Source organism: Phoxinus phoxinus (assembly GCF_949152265.1).
Source record: "Phoxinus phoxinus genome assembly, chromosome: 14".
NCBI classification, from domain to species: domain Eukaryota; kingdom Metazoa; phylum Chordata; class Actinopteri; order Cypriniformes; family Leuciscidae; genus Phoxinus; species Phoxinus phoxinus.
In genome coordinates this window covers 20,291,245-20,313,566 of record NC_136889.1, presented here as the reverse complement: position 1 = coordinate 20,313,566, position 22,322 = coordinate 20,291,245, and the positions used below count along the sequence as shown (strand labels likewise).

General features: G+C 36.7%; 2 protein-coding genes across 3 annotated transcripts in view; one reads left to right on the top strand and one right to left on the bottom strand.

Annotated features, from left to right (window-relative positions):
- The window catches only part of wdr27 (WD repeat domain 27), a 48,973-nt gene extending 47,262 nt beyond the window's left edge, over positions 1–1,711 (bottom strand). The window contains exon 1 of one of the 2 annotated variants that reach the window (XR_013800216.1): positions 1,534–1,677. The gene's annotated coding sequence lies outside the window, so the exon portion shown is untranslated. Of the gene's footprint in view, positions 1–1,533 lie in introns of both variants that reach the window. The other variant, XM_079635375.1, reaches the window with a different exon arrangement.
- Positions 1,712–2,860: 1,149 nt separating this feature from the next.
- memo1 (mediator of cell motility 1) lies at positions 2,861–17,450 on the top strand. The gene is made up of 9 exons (XM_079636112.1): positions 2,861–3,230; positions 6,804–6,885; positions 6,970–7,038; positions 7,147–7,259; positions 8,558–8,669; positions 11,097–11,239; positions 12,303–12,379; positions 15,339–15,443; positions 15,733–17,450. The coding sequence occupies exons 1-9, from the start codon at positions 3,170–3,172 to the stop codon at positions 15,862–15,864; spliced, it is 894 nt and encodes a 297-aa protein (XP_079492238.1). The 5' UTR covers positions 2,861–3,169; the 3' UTR covers positions 15,865–17,450.
- Positions 17,451–22,322: the final 4,872 nt, after the last annotated feature.

Sequence of the window (22,322 nt, the reverse complement as noted above, 5' to 3'; positions counted from 1 at the left end):
AATTATCCATTTCTATGACAACACTAACGCTGAATTGAATCTGCAGCAGTCAGGTGGTACATGTAAGAGTAAGTTGTTTATGTTCATTATTATTTTAATGTTAGCCTATGTGCTTAGAGATATGCCGTCTCTAATGACACTTTGCTGAATCTGCTCTGGCTGTGTGCAACCTGCTCGATGTGTTTTTAATGTATTTAATAGGGGAAACTGAGAAAACGCGAGTAAAACAAACGATTATCAGTTTAAACTAAAGGTTGGAATCGATATAGTGTTCATGGATATTCACATGCAGCCAGGAATTGTGTTTCCTGACATTTACATGTGCCTGATTTCGACTCCAGTCCAGGGAAATACATAAAGCAAATTTGCCTGTGAACACTTTATATAAATACAATATAGGTAGGTCTAAATCTGGATCACTTATATATCAATATCATCAGATCATCCAGCCCTAAAACTTAAAAACATCCAATTATGCAGAATATATAATGGTAAATAGTCTATTTAATTGACGAGTTGATACAATATATAACAATACAATATATAGGGTATGATTTTACCCCTACATTCAGCATATTGACACAAAATTCTCACTGCAAATCCACCTTTCGCTGGCTAGAGTCCAGTTTTTTCTATAAATTGCAGCGATCCATTTGCTTCTCCATTCTGTAGCTATCGACAGTTTGTAAAAATATACCTCAGATTTCTTGTCAAATCTAGTTGTAGCCTACAGCCAATAGCAAAGCTCTTTCCCGTTTTAGATGTGGCGTGCTTTATTGTGTGTTTTTCGCAGCATTCACACTGAAAACCAATGCTGCCGCTCAGTCTTTTTGCCACTCAGTGGGCGTAACCGCGGTCTTTTCGGCCGACAGTGAAATCACGCGCATACCCTCCATTGCTAGCCACAACGAAATTGCCAACCCTACCTTTAATATTCAATTCATTGGAACAAAAATTTAATATGAATTATTAACCTTAATTAACACAAGTGTAATATTCAATTGTGTCCCACATTTTATGAACACCACATTATTTTCCTCCAATATTTTTTTATTTAATCATTCCTTACAATTGTGATAAGACAGAGGTAACCTCATGTAATTTGAACCAATGATAGAGAATGCAGGAAGTAAATAATTTCATTAAATGTAACCCCCCCCCCCCCCCCCCCCCCCCAATTTTTACACAAATTGTCATTTTGACTGTATTTATCAGTCCTATTAACCAAGTTACGTTACTGTACATAATTTTTTTTTCTTTAATGAATAATAACGTTATGCTTAGTAATAACTATAAAATAGCAAACTGGTCCCATTTCCCAAACTAGCTAACGTTAGCCCTTGAGAGAAAGCTTAATTTAACGTTACTCTTTAAAAAAACACCTGCTTTCGCTGACCATTTGTTGAAAACTAGCTCTACGTTTTTTGAGTTATAGGCCGTGTTTTGTAACTTAAGTTACACTGTCTGAATTCATGAAAAGTGCCAATGATATCGCTTCAAAGGTACGTTAAGTTTATTCCGTTCATCACTCACCTGAAAGTTAATTGTGTTGCTGGTTAAGTATTACGAATGCGACCTTACGGTTTAATCATATATGTGTAAGTAGTAACGTTAACTGAAGTTCAAACATTCGTGCATAGTTTTTGGCCTGTGATGATCCAGTAGCAATTGCGTCCTTGTTGCTTTGGAAACGGGATCTTTTCGGGACGGCACACCAGAAGGGACAATTGCTAACGTTTGTACGGTTTGTACTGTTTAGATCAAGATGTATGATTATAGTCAGTCAGTGTACAGTGGGGGGAGATGCTGATACGACACTGTAGATTTGTTGGAATGTTTGTGTCTCTGGCTTATTCCAAATATTTTTAATGTCTATAATAACAATTAATGTTGTTAAAGACAAGTCTAATATGAAGAACAATAACTGACGAGTTGACTGATTGATTATTCTTGGATACATCTGTATTGTTCGTAGCGCAGCAGATATGTAGCCTCTGATTTTGTATTTACACAAACGACCCAACTAACACAAAATTATTGAAAACCGCAGAGTTGGAAACAGTATTAGTTTAAAAAGACAGGGAATTAATATTCTGTGCAATAATGCCCTCTGGTGGTAAACTGCAGTCAGTCAGTCAGTCAGTCAGTCAGTCAGTCAGTCAATGCACATTGAAATTGAGTTACAATGGAAAATTATAAAACAATAAATGAAAGCAAAAAGATAACATGAATAGTAAGAAACGTCAAAGATTAACAGGTTCTTTTTTTGTAAAATAATATATAAAACATGGAATTTGGCTGGTTAGGTTATTGTATATCTTAATCTAAGATCACTACAAAAACCTTTATAAAATGGGAGAAATTTAGGCAATCCACATCTGTGAATAAAAAATTATACATTTTAGCATGTTGTCAATCCTTTTGTGAATATTATCATATTGTGAATGTGAATATGTGAATGTGAATATCATCATTCACAATAACAAACGCCGTCTTTAATAAAGCTCTATACATTTTTCCAATTTTTTTTAGCACAATTTGACAACCATAAAACAAATGACATATTCTATGACTCTTCTGTCGTTTCACGAAAAAAACCCCCACATTTCTTCAACACAAAATGTATTTAATCCTATTTCAACGTTACAAATGCTGAATGGTGTTTTTAGCAACAAAACGTCTGCGAGTCCACGCCCACATAGGTTTTGCGCCAATGAGTCTCAGCCAAACACACTGAGCTATCCAATAATAAAAGCGTTATCTACATATGCATCCTCTTGGACACGCCTTTAATCGCCATCGACCAATCAGTCTATTGCTTTAGTCAGTCAATCCACTCTCCCCGCCCAGTTTTTCTGACGGAACGGAAGCCGACATGGGCCAAACCAGCCCATCCGGATAACATAGACAAACTTGGCAGCGAGCGGATGAACTGGTTGGATCTTTGTTCTTCACAGCTAGACTATCAACCTGTTTATATATTTTTTGCGTATTGTCACTCATATGTATCACATTTATATCAAGATATAAAATACTCCTTCTTTGGACACGCAGCTTCAGCACAGGCAGATACTTTTTGGGCTAGCATATTTTCCTAGTGTTTTTAGTTCATTCTTCCCCCCCACCGAAGAGGTTTTATTGGACCAAGATAGGCGGCGCGGGCACCAAGATGTCGAACCGGATGGTGTGCAGAGAAGCGAGCCACGCCGGCAGCTGGTACACGGCCTCAGGTAGAGCCAGAGAGACAGCGGCCCGGGCCTGAGGTCCGGTGTCCTGCTTAACACCAATGTGTGTGTGTGTCTGGCAGTGTCTCAAATCCTGGTGAGCTGCCTACCTAGACAGCATAACTTAACTGTTCAACACGCTCCTATGATAGCCACAAATGCTGCCTAGATAGGCATCTCACTAAGTTTTTTGACACAGCCTGTGCGATCAGCTGGGTATTATTAAATAGCCGAGATTAAAATGGTTTAATGACAACAGAGCGCGTTTCTTTACATTTATACCCCTTTTCCTGAGCTGACATCCTTTAAAAAACGAACTGGCTTTGTTTTAAATGCAAACTAAAACATGTCAGCTTAATTTAGGTAAAATATACTATAACATTCTGCATTCCAATTCTTCTAATTCTGTCAACAAAAGTGCGGCATTTACTTTGCCCTGGCATTTAAATGGCCATTTCATTAATTAGTTTCTGTTAGAAATAATTTTGAATAATAATTTCTGATTTTCAGGGAGTAAACTAAAACCACTTGCATTTAAAATCATGGGCCATTATTTAAATCGACCAGACTCTTGTGTTTCTATTATATTTGCCTGTTGGTGTTGTGTATTTTTGTGTCTCTATTGTGTGAATGTTCTGTGTGTATCAGCAGCTGAGAACAAAAACAGGCCAGCAGTTAGCGGGTTAGCCTATAGCTTGTGTGTGTGTGTGTGAATCTCTTATACACACACATACATACACACACACACACACACACACTCACACCAACTACACGAACTAATACCACAGATTAATATAGCATCCACACCAACTTTACCCATCCCTACTTTGCCGGATCAGTAAATCCAGATAGATAAACTGCCGCAATTCAGAAGAAAACTGGATTGACCCTGCTAACGGCTAAAGCTATTTGATGAAGTTCATATAACAGCTGTACATGACAGCTATGTTTTTATGGAGAATCAAACCCCATGTTTCATTAATACTGATGTCAAGTAATACTGTTTATTGTTATATTGGTCAGCATTTAGTTGTCCAGTTCCAATCCAGCAAATACAGTGAGCACAGTCAGCACATAAAAGGCTTTAGATGGCCGATGGTGTTTTTCTCTCTCTCTCATGCAGTAACAAAGGATGCATGACAAAAGCCCAGTGCTACACACACAAACACACACACTAGATCACATATATGTATACTGTACAGAAATCAATCTGCTGGCCTTTACATGATGACATGTGTTCTGCAAGCTGCCAACATATTTAGAGATCTTGTTTTGTAAAACAACAACTCCTCCTTTTGCATGTGTATTCTTGGTCTAATTCCAGCAAATAATATCTAATGTAAGTTATTTAAAACAGTCTAGTGGGTCCTTATGTTTTATTGATGGTTTCCTTAGATCCTTAGATAGTTTCAAAATGTACAGACAATGTTGTCAATGAATCTCTCTCTCTCTCTCTCTCTCTCTCTCTCTCTCTCTCTCTCTCTCTCTCTCTCTCTCTCTCTCTCTCTCTCTCTCTCTCTCTCTCTCTCTCTCTCTCAAAATATTTTTTGTATTGTATAAAATGAATTAAAATGTCACATTTGTTGTCATTAAATTGTGAGCAATTAATTATTTTAAAATTTGCAATCAGCCACCCTGCATTCTAAACATTTATAGGCATCAGTCATTAAAAACATTTCTCTCAATAAAATTACTAGTGTTCCTAATTTATTGGTATTCTTCATATGTGCTAGACTGATATATTGACCAGGTCTATATACACACACTCACTCACTCACTCTCTCACTCTTTCTCTGCTGGGTAGTAACTGATTACATTTAATCTAGGTTACATAAAAAAAAAAAATATATATATATATTTTATTTTAAAATACTTGCAATCAGCCTGCTTTTTTTCTATTGATTGCATATTCATATAATGGCAGTAAATCATTCATAATTTAGTGATTCTCCTTAATTCTTCTATTTCATGTTTAAAAAAAAAAAAAAAAAAGCATATCGCTTGTATACATTCAGAAAGTCTCCTAGTTTTGTGAAATTACACACACAGACCAGCCACTAGTCAGGTGGCTATAATTACATGGCAAATTGAAAGGCCACAAAGCATTTGACTGCTGGATTTACAAAAATCATTTCACTTTTAAGGAGTGTTTTCTCAACATTGTAACATTGCATATCGAACTCCTGATGAAAACATGAATTATTATTTGAATTATCACTCAGTAAGTCATTTTACCATGTAAAACTATGTCTTCGGAAGGTATTTGTCTTTCAAACACATTTTTATTGTAACTTTCATTATTTTAAAATAATTTATTTAATTTGACATTTTTATAATTTATAAAACCTGACGTAATGTTGCACTCTATGTTGATAAAAAAATATCAAATGATAAAGAATCCATTTCTTTCTCTTTGTATTTTTACATCAATATGGTACAAGTATCCTATTCAGTTCAATGTGTTAAACGAGTTAGGTCAAAAGTAATCTGAAAGTAATCAAAAAGTAGTCAGATTATATTTCCGAAAATGTGTAATGTAATGGATTACACTACTAACTACAAATTATGACTGTCATTACACTGTATTATTTAATGTAGATATTAGTGTCCGCATCAGCTATTAAATCCATATCGGTCAAACACTAAAATGAACACATTAGCACATTCATCAATATTCAAATGCTCTTGGGAATATCATTCGTGATAATAGTATGATTCATTACAGTTTAGAGATTTGATTAACAACAACTGTTAAAATTTGACCAATTTGGTTGTATTGTTGCTATGCCTTTCCCAGAATCAGCTGAAGTTCATCTGTTCACTGGTTCTCATAACTGTTATCTTGTCCTGTCAGACTCTGATAATAATTTCATTAGAACTGGGACAATGGCACTGTCTGAGACTGAAATATTGCTGAAATCAATATTCAGGACAGCAATTTTAGCTATTGATTCATTTTTGTTTGAATGATTGAAGTAGAGGAGGAATCCACAGGTAAATGCTTTACTATAAAATAGTTTAGCATGTTGTGGTACTGAGGTGATCCTATGATGAATGAATATTAAATCATATAATTTTTTTTACCGCATTGCAGTAATTCGATTTTTTTGTTTATTTTGGTATTACGCCAATGGAAATTAAGGATGAAAATATGTTTAATGACAATCAAGTGGATTTTTACACTGCTGGTTTTATTTAATCTTTTTATTTCTACATGATCACTTATTCCACAATATTTGTCATGAATACAATGCATAAAAAAATCACGATTGTCCTAAATAGTCTTAATTTTCTTAATGCCTTGAAATATTTCTGGTCCAATCAAAGCACTTTCCCAGCTAATAAGGTGCTAAGACCTACAAGATCTTGAACATTATCTTGACAGATTTTGTGGGTTTCACCCTTACATTTTATGTTGTAGATTGTAAAAAGAGACTAGTAAAACTTCTGTTGATTGAATAAAAATGTTTTTATGATTTGGTATCATACAAACTACATAATTTCTGAGTTGTCCAATCTGTCAAATTATGTCTGTATCTCATATTTGCTAATAAGGTTTTCTTCTATCTTTGCGTTTAGGATCCCAGCTTAACGCACAACTTGAGGGCTGGTTATCTCAAGCACAATCTACAGTGGGTCCAGCTAGAGCCATAATAGCACCGTATGTGGAGTCAAACCAGACAGACATCTTTTTTGCTTCAGTTTCCGTTGTGTTTTTGTATTCCTGAACAACTGTCTTCCGCAGGCACGCCGGCTACACCTACTGCGGCGCGTGTGCCGCTCACGCTTACAAGCAGGTGGACCCCTCAATCACGTAAGTGTCCCTCCTGTCATCAGAGCTTCTTTAAATTCTCTGGAAGTAGCCGTAATGTTGAGTTTGCCGTGGGGAGAGAGGTAACCGCAGCACTCTCTTATTCATCAGTCGGAGGGTGTTCATTCTCGGCCCCTCTCACCATGTGCCGCTGTCTCGCTGTGCCCTCTCCCCCGCCGAGGTCTACAGAACGCCACTGTATGACCTGAGGATCGACCAGAAGGGTAAGGAATCTCATTTCCTCCCTGCCCAGTCTCAACACAGAAACCTTGGGAGGATTAAATACGGATTGAATAAGAATGCACAGAAAAAGGTGTTCACCCATATTGTTTTGACTTCTGGCTCATTTGCTCTCAAACTGAGCTTTGCAGAAGTGATTGCAACATTTTCAACTGGTAAATGACTATATTTGTTATTACGCAATAGTTTTCTAATAGCTGTTGTCTTTGACTAGCCTGGAAATCCAGACCTAAATCTGAAAGGTTAATGGTCTGGTGTCGATTAATGAACATCGGCCAGCTCGAGGGGCGGCACCAAGCATGCATTTGAAAATCTCACTGCACGCAATTGGCTAACACTATGACCAATCACAACAATACACGGGGTGACGTATCACTAAGCCCCATACGCTTAGCTACCAGCGGAGTAGTAGTGGGAAGTTCGGATCATTTTACTGACTCGGATCTTTGAATCTCGTTCAGCAAAATGAACAAATCTTTTTTCGAGTAATTTCGTTCATTTCAGCATAATATAATTAAAATGTCCTGTTAAATAGCCCAACACATCTAATACTTAGGAAAATGTTGATTACATTTGAAAAGTTGGGTCCAACTTAAGTCCAGGCTATTGCAGTCTGTTAACTCACCTCACCTCCTGATCCACAGCGTTCTTTCTTTTGCAACTTCAAATTTATCACGTCTACTCTGTTCCCCGCTTCTCGTGTCGGTCTTCGGGTTCGAACTTGAGCGGAGCTAACTGGTAGATTATACTTTTGCCGTATCCGGTCGGCAAAACGGCAAAAACTTCCTTCTTGCAAAGGAACGATTCGAGCGCCGTCTTCTGTTCCTCTTTTAGAGAAAAAGGCAAGTCTAAATCTTTCATTGTAGCGCCCAAAGCCGTTTCAAACAACTGGTGTTCATCCATAGCCATCTTGCAATGTTTACAAATGACTAATGTCATCTCGCCTCTGGCCCGCCTATATCAGATAACCCAATGTGATTGGTGCAGCTCAGATAGAGGGGCATATTTAATGAGCATTATTACTCGACACCAGAGTAAACTCGCTGAGCAAATTCAAATTGTGCTCTCGCGAGAACTCTGGATTTCCAGGGTAGTCTTTGAGTATAACCATGACAAATGTGCAACATAGAATGTGCGGGATAAACTTTTTATTTCATGGTGTTCTTGTTAATGAGGGTTTGTGTAATTATCATAAAGTGCCTGTTCTGTTTGTAACTCCTCAATGAAAGCCTATAAGTGAAAACACAAGGGCTTTAAATCCCCCCGTTTCTCTCTCACGCAGTTTACGCTGATCTGTGGAAAACGGGCATGTTTGAGAGGATGAGTCTGCAGACAGACGAAGATGAACACAGCATTGAGATGCACCTGCCTTATACCGCTAAAGCCATGGAGAGGTAACAAGCTGACAATGAACATCTTAATCTGGACCGTTAAAGGAACAGTTCATCCAAAGCAGTTCATCCATTAGTCACCCTGATGACAAACCTATATGCATTTCTTTCTTCTGTGGAACACAAAGTCACTGGTGTTTCAATGTGTTGTTTTGAAACCTATTGACTTTAATTATATGGATAAAAGCAGTTGAAACATTCTTCTAAATGTCTTCTTTTGTGTTCCACTAAAGACAGTCAGTCATACAGGCTTGGAACAACATAAACTATCCCTTGAATTCATCAGATTCTGTGAAGAATTTATACATTTGAATATATATAATATACACACACACAGATATATATATATACAGGTGGTCATATAATTAGAATATCATCAAAAAGTTAATTTATTTCAAGAATTCAACTTAACAGGTGAAACTAATATATTATATATAGACTCATTACATGCAAAGTGAGATATTTCAAGCCTTTATTTGTTATAATTTTACAGCTTACAGCTTATGAAACCCACGAAATCAAAATCCCAGAAAATTTGAATATTACATGAAATCACACAGTAATTACACAGTAATACCATGGTCATTGAGCCAGGTTTTTGGAAGATGTGAAACGCCAGACCCAACAATGCAGAAGAGCTGAAGGCCACTATCAGAGCCACCTGGGCTCTCATAACACCTGAGCAGTGCCACAGACTGACCGACTCCATGCCACACTGCATTGCTGCAGTAATTCAGGCAAAAGGAGCCGCAACTAAGTATCGAGTGCTGTACATGCTCATACTTTTTAGTTGGCCAGCATTTCTAAAAATACTTTTTTTGTATTGGTCTTAAGTAATATTCAAATTTTCTGAGATACTGAATTTGGGATTTTCATTAGTTGTCGGTTATAATCATCAAAATGAAAAGAAATAAACATTTGAAATATATCAGTCTGTGTGTAATGAATGAATATAATATACACGTTTTTAATTACTGAATTACTGAAAATCTACTTTTTCATGATAGTCTAATTATATGACCAGCACCTGTATATATAATTCTTGTTTGCCCTACTTTTTTTCCAGAAGTGGTTTCACTCAGATATACCTCTCACAATAGGCAAGAAAAGACTATCGCAACTTCCATTTCATGCTGATTTTAAGTGACTGAACGCCAGTGGGTGGGACCTATGATGCGATGATGAATAACTATTCACTGATGTCTTGCTATGGAGACAGTCATATGCAAATGTATATCATCTTTGGAGCTTGATTACATAAATTCTTTTTTATATATAATGAGGATGATGTTTTAAATTCTAAAAAAACCTGCAGGATGCTTTAATGGTACAAAGACCTCGTCGTATATGTCAAATGATCAAAGAATATTTCATTTGAACGCTTTACACTTTTTAGTAGTGTATATAACTTTGGTCACATTTTAGATTAGGGTCCAATACTCACTATTACCTAAACCTTTTTGGCTCAATAAACTCCTAATTACTGCTTATTAATAGTTAGTAAGGAAGTTGTTAAGTTTAGGTATTGTGTAGGATTAAGAGATGTAGAACAGCCAATATCCTAATAATATGCATGATAAAAAGCAACTAGTTAATAGTGAGAATTGGACCCTAAACTAAAAGTGTTACTATAACTTTTGTCTGGATAAAAATCTAAAAGGTAAGTGATTTCTTTGAAGGAACCAAGAATATTAGTGGTACTGGACATATTAACACATTTAACATCATCATCGTTTTTATAAAACTACACAAGTCTCACCCTTTGCTTTTTAACATTGTGTCAATGTTGCGTTCTAGCAAAATGCGTGATATTTGATATAGTTTTCTGTGGTTTCCTCAATGTACCTGGTTTTTACATTAGGCAAGTATCTATCAAGGTTTCACCTCATCTTTATTCAGAAGCCATGAGCAACATTATTAACCCATAGTCCCACTCTAATGCTCATTCATCTCTGCCAGATCCACTAATTATGTTGTCAGGGTCTGTTTACCTAGTGCTGTGCCTCCTAATTAGTTTGCAGTGATGGATGTTCTGTTATTTTATATATATTTATTTTATTTTATTATTATTAATGCAGAAGCCACCAACCACTTCTGTTATGCCATTAAAACATTGCAGTATGTGGGCATAGGAAAGGTAACATCCCCTCAATTTGTTTGATTAGACATTTGGGTATTTTTTTCTCCCAAGCAGAGCAATTAGTTGCTGAGCAACTGTAATATGTAAAAATAAAAATCCTCCACATTACTCTCTCACCTTAGAAATTTGGGTAACTGAAAAGCCTTGCAGAGCTATTGGCATGGCCACTGTTTTAATGAGTGATGATGCGAAACTCATTGGAAAATGAATTTTAATAAACATGCAAATGTCAAATCTCCGTCTGGGACTTGACAAATGATTATCTGCTGTGCTTTGTTTCTCACAAACAGCCATAAAGATGAATTCAGCATTGTTCCTGTGCTGGTGGGAGCTCTGAGTGAATCTAAAGAGCAGGAATATGGCAAGCTGCTAAGCAAATACCTGGCTGACCCCTCCAATCTCTTCATCATCTCCTCTGACTTTTGCCACTGGGGTTTGTGTCCACTCACACATTTACATTTTTCAACTGTCAAAAAACGGAAACTAGTCAATATAAATTACAGTCAGTAATCTGTGAAGAATTTCCTGTTAGTTGAAATGAGATGTACTGCTGACAAATGCTGACATCTTTTCAGCTGTACATCTACTAGGGTTTAGTTCTGGCACGGGTCAGCGCATTGGATCTATTATCATTCAAATGACTTTAGTAGTTCTCGTTTGCGTGTACCAATTTTTGGTAACACTTCAGTTTAGGGTCCAATTCTCACTATTACCTAGTTATTAGCATGCATATTACTAAGATATTGGCTGTTTATTAGTACTTATAAAGCATATATTAATGCCTTATCCATGACCATATTCTACATCCCTTAATCCTACACAATACCTAAACTTAACTACCTTACTAACTATTAATAAGCAGTAATTAGGAGTTTATTGAGGCAAAAGTCGTAGTTGATAGTGAGAATTAAAAGTGTGATCCAATATTTTTTGTGAAAAACACACCATTTTTGTTGTATGCAACATGCATGTAATAGTAACATATGTGGATATATTCATTTTATGCATATAATACGAAAAGGAGCACTTAACACAAACTTTATACAATTGCCAATTATTATATATAAATGATTTATTTTTAAATTTCAAAATGTATATATATTCCAATAATCATAAAAGTGGAGAGTGAAGGCATGATATTAGTTTGGTATAGCAAACCGCCCTAAATCAAGTGTCGCTAAAATGAATGATAACGAAAGCAGCTTGTAATCTTTCAAGGAAGATATGCACGCTTTCATTTCTCACCTCATCTCGGGAGCACAGATATTCTCTCCACTCTCATTCTCCGTCAATGTGCTGGACTTGCCAGAAACACAAGCCGCCTGCTTCCTACATAGACTTGGCAGAATCCAAACGGAAATAAACCTTGTAACTTAAGTGAGTGTTTTGAAATGCTCTACATTGGTAGGAACTTGTATGAATATCCCAGATGGAGATTTTTTTTGGTGCGTCCTTTGGTTAATGATTAATTTGAACTCTTTTCGTTTTTTTTGCAGGTCAACGTTTCCGTTACACCTACTACGATGAAAGTCAAGGGGAGATCTACAGATCTATCGAGCACCTTGACAAAATGGTAAACCAATTTCTATGCCCTTTCCTTCTGGTACCTCACTTAATGTCTGACACATGTATGGAAGAAAATTAATGACTAAAGTTTTTGAAACAAAAAGCCTGTTGAATTGCACTACTTGAAAAAAATATGCATTGCATTTACCATGCTTGCATTTTAATGCATTGTATTTTTAGGACTTGCATTTTTTATTGGCTCAAATTCAACATGGCTGCATATTTAAGCTGTGAATATTTTAATTCAAAACATTTCAAACACATTTTCATTATTAAAAATTCAATAATCTATATTCACCTTTCATATTTCACTTCCAAAATATTCAAACTGTTTAAAAATACAACCTATAATATTCAACAGGCAATTTTTGGTCCATTTTATTTCGCTTTACAAATTCGCTTCCACAAATTCAGTGGTTCAAATTCGACAGTAAATTCAACATTGACATCCAGGAACTGCAGGGAAAGCAGTAGATTACCGAGCATACTCTCCATCTGCTGTTAGTCTATATCACCAGCAGGTGGTGCGTGTGTTGTTGACGAAGACCAGGGCAGTTGGAGCAAGCCATTCATTCATAAAAACTCATTTATAGAAATGTAAGTGTGTTTGTGATTATTATGAGGGCTGTTTTTATGTTTAAACATGTTTAACTTTATATTGCGGCGATGTGCTGCAGTACTAGAGTTTCCCTCAATACTTCAGGATTGCTGGACATATGAAACGCTTAACGTAGCTTAACTAATACAGTGATAGCCTGTAAAAGACCAAACTCGCACCTTATTGTGAAGGCTGTACTATATGTCTATAAGCAAGCAGATGGACTCAGAATATGAACTTAACGCGCAAAGTTTCACGCAGCGTTTCCCTGTGATATACTGGCATAAAGTTGGCTTGACATTGGACATTCGCACATTTAGGGACCGTCTCTAAAGTTACATACAACATTGATATACACGTTTCTAACCTCAATAGCATTGGGAGAGAATGGCTTACAGAAAACTGGTAGGCTAGGTGTCAGTCATGATGCACACCTTTTACATTTTTGATATTTATTCAAATAAATTGAAGTTTGCTATTGAAGTTAGAAACGTGTGTAATGTCGTATGTAACTTTAGAGACGGTCCCTAAATGTGTGAATGTCCAATGTCAAGCCAACTTTATGCCAGTATATCCATAGGCGTAATTGGCGGGTGGGACATGTCCCCACCACTTTTTTTGCCAGGGTCGATATTGTCCCCAACACTTTTGAAACATCTCGCTGCACGGATGTACTAACAGCCTAAATAAAACATCTCCACAGTTAACTAGCAGAGCATACATTTAGTTTGTTTGTTAAATAAGAGGTGATCTAGTGCTAAAATGTGTTGTTTATGAAATCAAGTGCTCAATGCCGCTGCGATCAGTGGCGCGGATACAGTGTATCTTGTGGCTCGTGCACAGTCTTGGGACTCGGACGCGCGCTTCAATAGGTTGCGGAGACTCTATTCGTTCCGGTGAAATCACAAAAAAACCTGCACACAAACGTGTCCCTGCTTGATATACAACCACTGATAAACAATCGGTTTTGATGAGGGAAAAAAACTATACGAGTGCGCATTAGAACCTAGAACCTCTGACAAGCTTGGCAAAAGTTCTGCCACTCGAGTGACTCGACCATTAAAGTACAATGTGTTTAACTATGTAGGCTACTTATTCAACTGTATTTATTCACGTGAAAATTCTCTGCATTAACAACATATTAGATCTCATGAAACCCAATGTAGCCTATTTAAATCGATTGCTGGACATCGTAATGTTATTGTACACATCTGATTTATGATTTGACATTGTATTAGCAACACACACACACACACACACACACACACACACACACACACACACACACACACACACACACACACACACACACACACACACCCTGTCCCACCCACTACGCCACTAGTATATCACAGGAAACGCTTAGCGTGAAACTTTGCGCGTTAAGTTCATATTCTGAGTCCATCTGCTTGCCTGTAGCCATATACCTGTAGTACAGCCTTCTCAATAAGCTGCGAGTTTGGACTAACAGCAGATGGAGATTATGCTCGGTAATCTACTGCTTTCCCTGCAGTTCCTGGATGTCAATGTTGAATTTACTGTCGAAGTTGAACCATTGAATTTGTGGAAGCGAATTTGTAAAGCGAAATAAAATGGACTGAAAATTGCCTGTTGAATATTATAGGTTGTATTTTTAAACAGTATGGAATATATTTTGGAAGTGAAATATGAAAGGTGAATATTAATTATTATTATTATTATTTTTAATAATGAAAATGTGTTTGAAATGTTTTGAATTGAAGTCCTAAAAATACAATGCATTAAAATGCAAGCATGGTAAATGCAGTGCATATTTTTTTCAAGTAGTGCAATTCAACAGGCTTTTTGTTTCAAAAACATTTGTCATTAATTTGCTTCCATACACATGAGGTTTACATGCAAGTGGCCCATTCTGCTTTGGGATACACAATGTGCTAATCCTATTGGTGGTTCCAGAAAAAAAAAGGTGAGGAATTTTTCTCCAAGCTACAGAGTCAATGTTATGGTTACTTTGACGTGGAAGTCGGTGATTCAAAGACTGACTTTAATACTTTCCACCCATGACAGTGTGTCAAATAGCAGATGTTCTTGGCAACCTCATTAAAGGCCTACCAACTGGGCAAAGTACTTTTTCCTCGGTAGGGTCATGTCCAATACAAAGATCTCGTTTGATCTGGAGCTCCTTCGAGGAAATATCCATTCATTAGTGTTACTGAAAATCCATCTTGCTTTTTGAAAGTTGAATATTTTACATCATGATTTTGTGTTGTACAATTAAACTACAGCAAATGTCTAATGCAAAAATAATAAAAAATATCACATTATTAATTGCAGTAATGAGAATGTTTTGTTGATGTCAGTGAAAATACATATTTATTTCTTTTTTTAGGGAATGGGAATTATAGAACAATTGGACCCCATCTCCTTTAGCAATTATTTGAAGAAATATCATAATACTATTTGTGGTCGCCATCCCATCGGCGTTCTTCTAAATGTAAGTACCTAATGAATGATTCATATGAATTTCCCCCGGGACATTTTATTTAGCAAACCATTGATGACTCAATAAAGCAGAAGCAAAATAACGTGAATGAATAATGGCTAGTGCGTAAGCGTGGTAATTAGTCTAGCACTTAACAGTCGCAGAGCTTTTATTAATGTCCCCCCCCCCCCCTCCAACTAATGTCTTGCCAGCTTTCTAGTCTTTCATCATGAAGCTTTTAAGATTACCGTTAAGTATCTCTTTAGTGTTAACTCTCCAATGATTCTCCTCACTCCACCAGGCCGTGGCGGAACTGAAAAAGAACGGCATAGACATGAACTTCTCTTTCCTAAACTATGCGCAGTCGAGCCAGTGCAGAAGCTGGTCCGACAGCTCAGTGAGTTATGCTGCTGGAGCACTCATCGTTCATTGAGGTGAACTCTCCAAGGAGCCACGAAGCCTCCTAGAAGACCCCCCCCCCCCCTCCCTCCCTCCCTTCCCTTCCCACCCGTCCTGTTCCTGACCACATATCCCCATCCCTTCCCACCTCTTCTTATAGGATGGAAATCCTCACCCCCCCCCCCCCCCCCCGAATCCAGATGTAACGTTAGATACTAACCTCCTCTACCTACAGCTTTCCCTGTACCCTGTTTGCCACGTGAGGCAACCCGGGTGATGCTATAGCTTGAAGTTCAGCCGCAGTTTTTTTGGGTGTTGCAAGGTCAGATGTTTGGTTGGTTTTTTTGTTGTTGTTTGTTGGGGGTCGTAATGAGGCAGAATCGGCTTTTGAACCTCCGAGGACTTTAGGTATCCAACGAGCCCTTGTGTAAATTAAAAGCAAGACACACTTAATAAGAAATAAAACCATCGACTCTTTTTGCAAGTCTGCATAATCTACATGATAAATGACATGTCTCACCTAATGATAAATAATTTGAAAAAGGAAGTTGACAGACTGCAACATGCCCATGTACACCCTGAGAATTGCATTGGTCCTGTTGTAGTTTTTAAAGGGCTACACAATACCCACTAACCCTCCACTGTACTGGTTATACCAAAAAAAAAAAGTTTTTCTTTCATTTAATCTTTATTGTAGTCAAATTAAAGTCTTTTTTCGGATTCTTATATTTTGTTCTGTTTATTTTTCCTTTGTGATTTAGTTTTCTAGTTTTACTATGTGTTTGATATATAATCTCAAACTGTGTGGAAACATTTAGTAGTATATTAAGTCTGCAGAAGCGCAGTACATGTTTGATTTAATGCTGGTTCTGGTTCAGACTGCCTCAAAGTAGCCATGCTTTCCCATCAACCCTGAAGCTTTTAAAAATGGTATTTTTGGGGTTGTTCTTAAACAGTTTTATTTTCTCATGCAAGTTAGCAGCCATGTTTAACAGCCGACTAGTAGTTAGTGATGCACACCCGTACAAGGAACTGCCAGAAGGGAATTTTCTGAACGGCGTAGGCATTTTGTCTTGCTTTCCTCTTTAACGCGTCTACTCCAGGCCTCCCAAAGAGCACAATGCAGCAAGATTTTTCCTGGGTAACCATCGGAAGGAAAACCGCAAGCATTCTCCAAGGTTTGAATGTCTCAAACCGGATCCTCAAAACAGAAAACAGACAAAGCATGTCATACCATGCAGATGTGCCTTGGGTCAGTGTTAAACATGATTTTTTATTTTTTTGGTCCTTCACCTATACTTGATTTAGTCTTGTCTATTAAATCAGTTTTCACTGTTTTTAAAGTAGGGGTAGAGAATCATTAGCTTCACCCATCACAACACCTGTTCTTGTACTTTTCTAATTGTTTATGTTAGTGCCGTTTATTATTATCTAACTATTATTGTGGAGAAAATAACAGTTCACACGTTGTCAAATCTATGTCAAAAATGAATCGAAGTGCTCCTTAGCGGAGTCATTTTTGAAACTCAGGTTACATTGAAGCATTACAGAATTCTCGCCAGATATGACAAGGATCATGGCTAATGTTGCAAAGAAACAATAAAGTGTAATGACAAAAGTAACTATGCTGTGGTGTTTCTTTTACTCGTCTTAGTGTTTGTGATTCCTTTTGGTGTTTGTGACATGTTTACGAGCAGTTTGGGCAAGATTCATTTAAGATGCCGTATATTATAACGTGAGTTATATGCTTCTCTCCCAAGATGTAGTCTCTCTGTCTTAACTTTCTAATCGAAAGTTAGCGGAATATTGGGTGTGTGAGTTTAAACCACATTCTACTCTGAAGTAAGTGAAATAATGAAAGGATTTGTGGGCAGTAAAGCAACCCGTAACATGTTTCACAGTCATTATGAGCATGTTAATAGTACATCTGCCATGGCTACCATTTGAATCGTGCAATTTTTTTTTTTTGCAACACCTCTAAATGTAACCATGTTTAACTACTCTTGACACTTGCAGAACATAATGACTCACTGCTGTTCAAAAGTTTGGAGTCGGTAAAGTAATTGATACTTTTATTCATCAAGGACATATTAAACTAATCAAAAGTAAAGACATTTATAAAATTAAGAAAGATATTTAGTTTCAAATATGTTCTGGAACATTCTATTCATCAAAGAACCATTAAGAAAAACATAAGTTTCCACCAAAATATAATGCAGCACAGCTGTTTACATATTATTAAAAATGTCTCTTGAGCAGCAAATCAGCATATTAGAATGATTTCTGAAGTATCATGTATCATGTGACACTGGAGGGAAAGTCCAGCTTTGCAATCAGGAATAAATTATGTAAAATTTATTCAAATAAAAAGCAGGTGTAATATTTCTGTTTCTACAGTATTGTCGATAAAAAAAAAAAAAAAATGCAAAACTTGAATGGTAGTGTCAAGCCTTAAATTAATAACAGTGGACTCGCATGAAAAACCTTTTCCTTAATTGCTTTTGCAGACTAACTCTTATATTGAAAACAGACCTGCCTTGCTTTGCTAGCCTCATGCAATCGTCACATTATTATGGATTTAATTTAAATGGGAAGAGCACACGCAGTGAAGTGCATCTGCATGGCAGACCAGTTTACCTTTTAATTTTGTCTGCTTATGCAGCTAAATTCCTGTGGGACGAGAACTTCCTGTTTATTTAATTTTTTTCTTTAGATAGATGTTGACTGCTTAGATATTGTTTAATACCATTAAACAATCCCAGGTTCTTAATCGAGGGGATTTTGACTGAGGCAGGAACTGAGGAAATTAAAACAATTCAAGAAAAATCCGAATCTGCCTGTCAATTGTTAATTCTCTTTAAAAGACAAAAGTACAAAGAAAAGATGTTCAAAGTTTTCACTGACCAACTTAATATTTTGTAAATATAAACAGATTTTGATTTTGATGGCTGCAACACACTCCAAAAAAAATGTGGGAACAGTTCAACTTTTCAATCATTTGGGAATTGAGGATACTAATTGCTGCAGTTTTGCAAGTGGAATATTTGCTCAATCTCGCCAGATACAAGACAGCTGCTCAACAGTCCGTGGACGTCGTCTGATTCTCCTTTTCATTATGGGCCATACATTTTCAATAAGAGGCCGATCTGGACTGCAGGCAGCCAGTCAAGCACATCCACTGTATGGTGTAAGTGTCTGAGAAACCATTAGCATGTGCAGAATGAGGCCTGGCATTGTCTTGCTTCCCAGAAAAGATGTCATCTTGATGCAATCTTGATGTCTCTGTACAAATCCCAATATATGCCTCCACATCAATGGATGTTCTCCACATTGGACATCTCAACAGATGTTTGATTTCGCACCTGGCGCTGATGAAAGTCTGGATGGTCCTTTTCATCTTTTGGAACTCGATGTCTGTTTTTCCCCAAAACAAGCTGAAATGTGGACTCTGAGCACAGCACACATTTGCAATGTGTTTCGGATCATCTGAGCTGAAATCGGGACCAGAGAACTCAGCAGCATCTCTGCAGAGAACTGATGTAAAGCTTTCTCCTTGCGTATAAGAGATTCAAGTTGTATTTCTTGATGCAGCGGTTGACTGTGTTAAGTGAAAACGGATTTTCCAAAGTACTACACCAGACCCCATGTGGCTATTTTTTATTAACACAGTAGCATGATGGTTTCTCATGCAATGACATCTGAGGGCTGAAAAGTCACACATTAAACAGAGGTTTCTTGCCTCTCCCTACACTGATATTTCTTTTATTATGTTAGATGCAAGACCTAAATACTTTGCAATCTTGCATTGAAAATTTTGATTTTTTTGTATTGTTTGACAATTCTCTCATGTAATTTGGCACAAAGTGGTGAGCCATGACCCATCTTTGCTCACAAAGACTAAGATTATTCTTTTATACCCAATCACGCAAAAGTTCACCTTTGTGGACTGTTTCAAAATAATTTAACTAGGATATTCTGTAATATTTTCACTTCATGCATCTGTCCCAACTTTTTTGGAGTGTGTTGCAGCCATCAATAATAATAATAATAATAATATTTACAAAATATATTGGAAATATTTTTCTTTGTACTTTTGCCAGTTAAGTAAAGGTTAATGTATTTTACAAATGTCCCAACTTTTATGGAATTGGGGCTATAAATTGTTGGCAAACTAGCGTGAAAGGTGTATTTAATATGGTGGTAGTTATGGGTAAAGATATAAAAAAAATATTGTTATACAAGGAACAACTTAACTGTAACTTAACTGTAAAAGACTAAAAATGCGACAATAAAAACCTGTTAATTGGTTAAAAGTAAGTTCCAATAAAAATAAATATTTACATATATATATACATATACAAATCATCTAATAATGTACATTAAACTGACATTCTCAGAAGTCCCTGTGTGACACTTCACATTTTTGGTGTTCAATTTGATTGTTTCTTCTTAGTTTTTGTTTTGTTTTTAGTTATGTACATTAGGGTTTTATGGTACATCTTGTGTTTTTAAATGAATCATTGTGTTGTCATGCGTGTTACCATGATGGTGTTTAGCATTTGTGTGCATGACACTTCCTATTTGTTAGTATTTACCTCAGCTTGAAAAGCTCATCAAGTGTCTTTCACTTTACCACACCAGTGTTATTATGGTGGATGTCAGTATATAATAAAAGTACGAAACTGATTTAAGTAGCAACATGGCTTTTCTAATTTAGCAGAACGGGGCTGTTGGATTTACTGGTTTAAATTTTTTTTTTTTTTTTTTTTTTTTAACGTTTTAAACTGTAATTTGTACAGGTTGTTCTGTAAATATGTTTACATTTTCACTGTATTTTGACTGAATTATTCTGGCAACCACAGCAGCCAGTTTTTATTTTCTGTAAAAAGACTGATTACTTTTAAATAAAACAGTTTTTTTTTTTTTTTTTCAGGATTAGGAAGTAAAAGCCAAACATCTAGAGTCTGGTGTGTTGTGGAATGTCATTCACCTGTACCTTCACAGCTCACACAATTGTGGTTTTCATTTTTTGCACTGGTTTAGAGTTCAAATTCCAAAAATTCCCCCCTCCCATTTTCTCTGACCCTTCTTTGAAATAGGATTTGTGAGGTGACGGTGGTTCCCATTAATTGGCCCAGCTCAACAAATATCACTTCATCAATCTGTTCTCGCTGTTTAGCAGTGTCGACATTTCAAATCTCCTGAGCAGTTTCAGGTCGCACTGAACGCATTAGGGTGAGGAGAACGTTGTTGAGAATTAGTTTGGACACAGGTGTCAGCTGTGGTGACCGCACGTTTCTCCTCCAGAAATGACTTCAGTGTTGATCTCCAGCTTACATCATGCTCTCAAAGTTAATTGGGTGAATTTGTGTGGTGTTTATTTTCATTTTTGCAGGGCAGATAAATATGTTTTTGTAAGTCAATATTAAACAAAATTAAGTTGCTTAATGTGCACTGTTCATTTTTTAATTAAATTAATGCTAGATTGTTATTTTAAGATCAATTTATCAGTACTGATTGTATTATTTTAAGTGTTTCTTTGGAAACATGATTTAAAAGACTTGTTGCGCACCCTGTTGTTTTAAGTGACTTTTATTAAGTGACTGCTTTACACTAGGGACATAAACACTCAAAGGTTATTGGTAATATGGATAAATGGTGCGAGAGGAAACACTCAGGCATACTTCCTACTGTTTCATGTAGTTCTCTACATACACAGAATCCATGCATTAATCACCATTCTCAGCAGGTTCTCCCTTAATTAAAGGAAACAACCTGTTGTGAGCTAAAGAGGTTTTCTGAAAGTGAACTGAATTCATCATACGTTAACAGCCGAAGGGCATGATATAAAAAAATCTGCAATTTTACGGAATACTCCTGGCTTATGTAAAAAAGAAAGATGCTAGAGTCATTGTTTGGGGTTCTTCAAATCACTATACTGGTGAAGAAAAAAGTACACAAAATAATTTTTTCATTTTTTTTAAATAATGTCCAAAGTATTTGAGTACTTGTCACAATACAAGGGTGTGTGCATAGCAGGCAGACAGACAGATAAAGACTCCAGATGAATATACTTCCAACACGATTTTAATAAATCCACATTGGCAAGAATATCCAATGAAGGCAGATAAACACACGTAATGTGAATGTGACTGAACAGAAAAGAATGTGAAGGATCAACTTATATAGCAAACACAAACGAGATGATTATCAAACAGCTGAAACCAATAACACTAATGAGGAGTGGGAAAACTGAACAAGGAAGACACGTGACAAATGAAAACAAACTGACAGTACACCCCCTCCGAGAAGGTGCGACCCAGCAGACAAGCGAGGGAAGGTGGGGGCTCTGGTGATGGCAGGATGATGACAAGACCCCGGAATGGATGGAATGTTGCTGATGGCTCAGACCCAGAGCTCCCCAGTGCCAACAGCCCAAGGTGGAGATGGGAGATGAGGGAGGGCTTGGCTTGGCTGCCGACGGAGACAGAG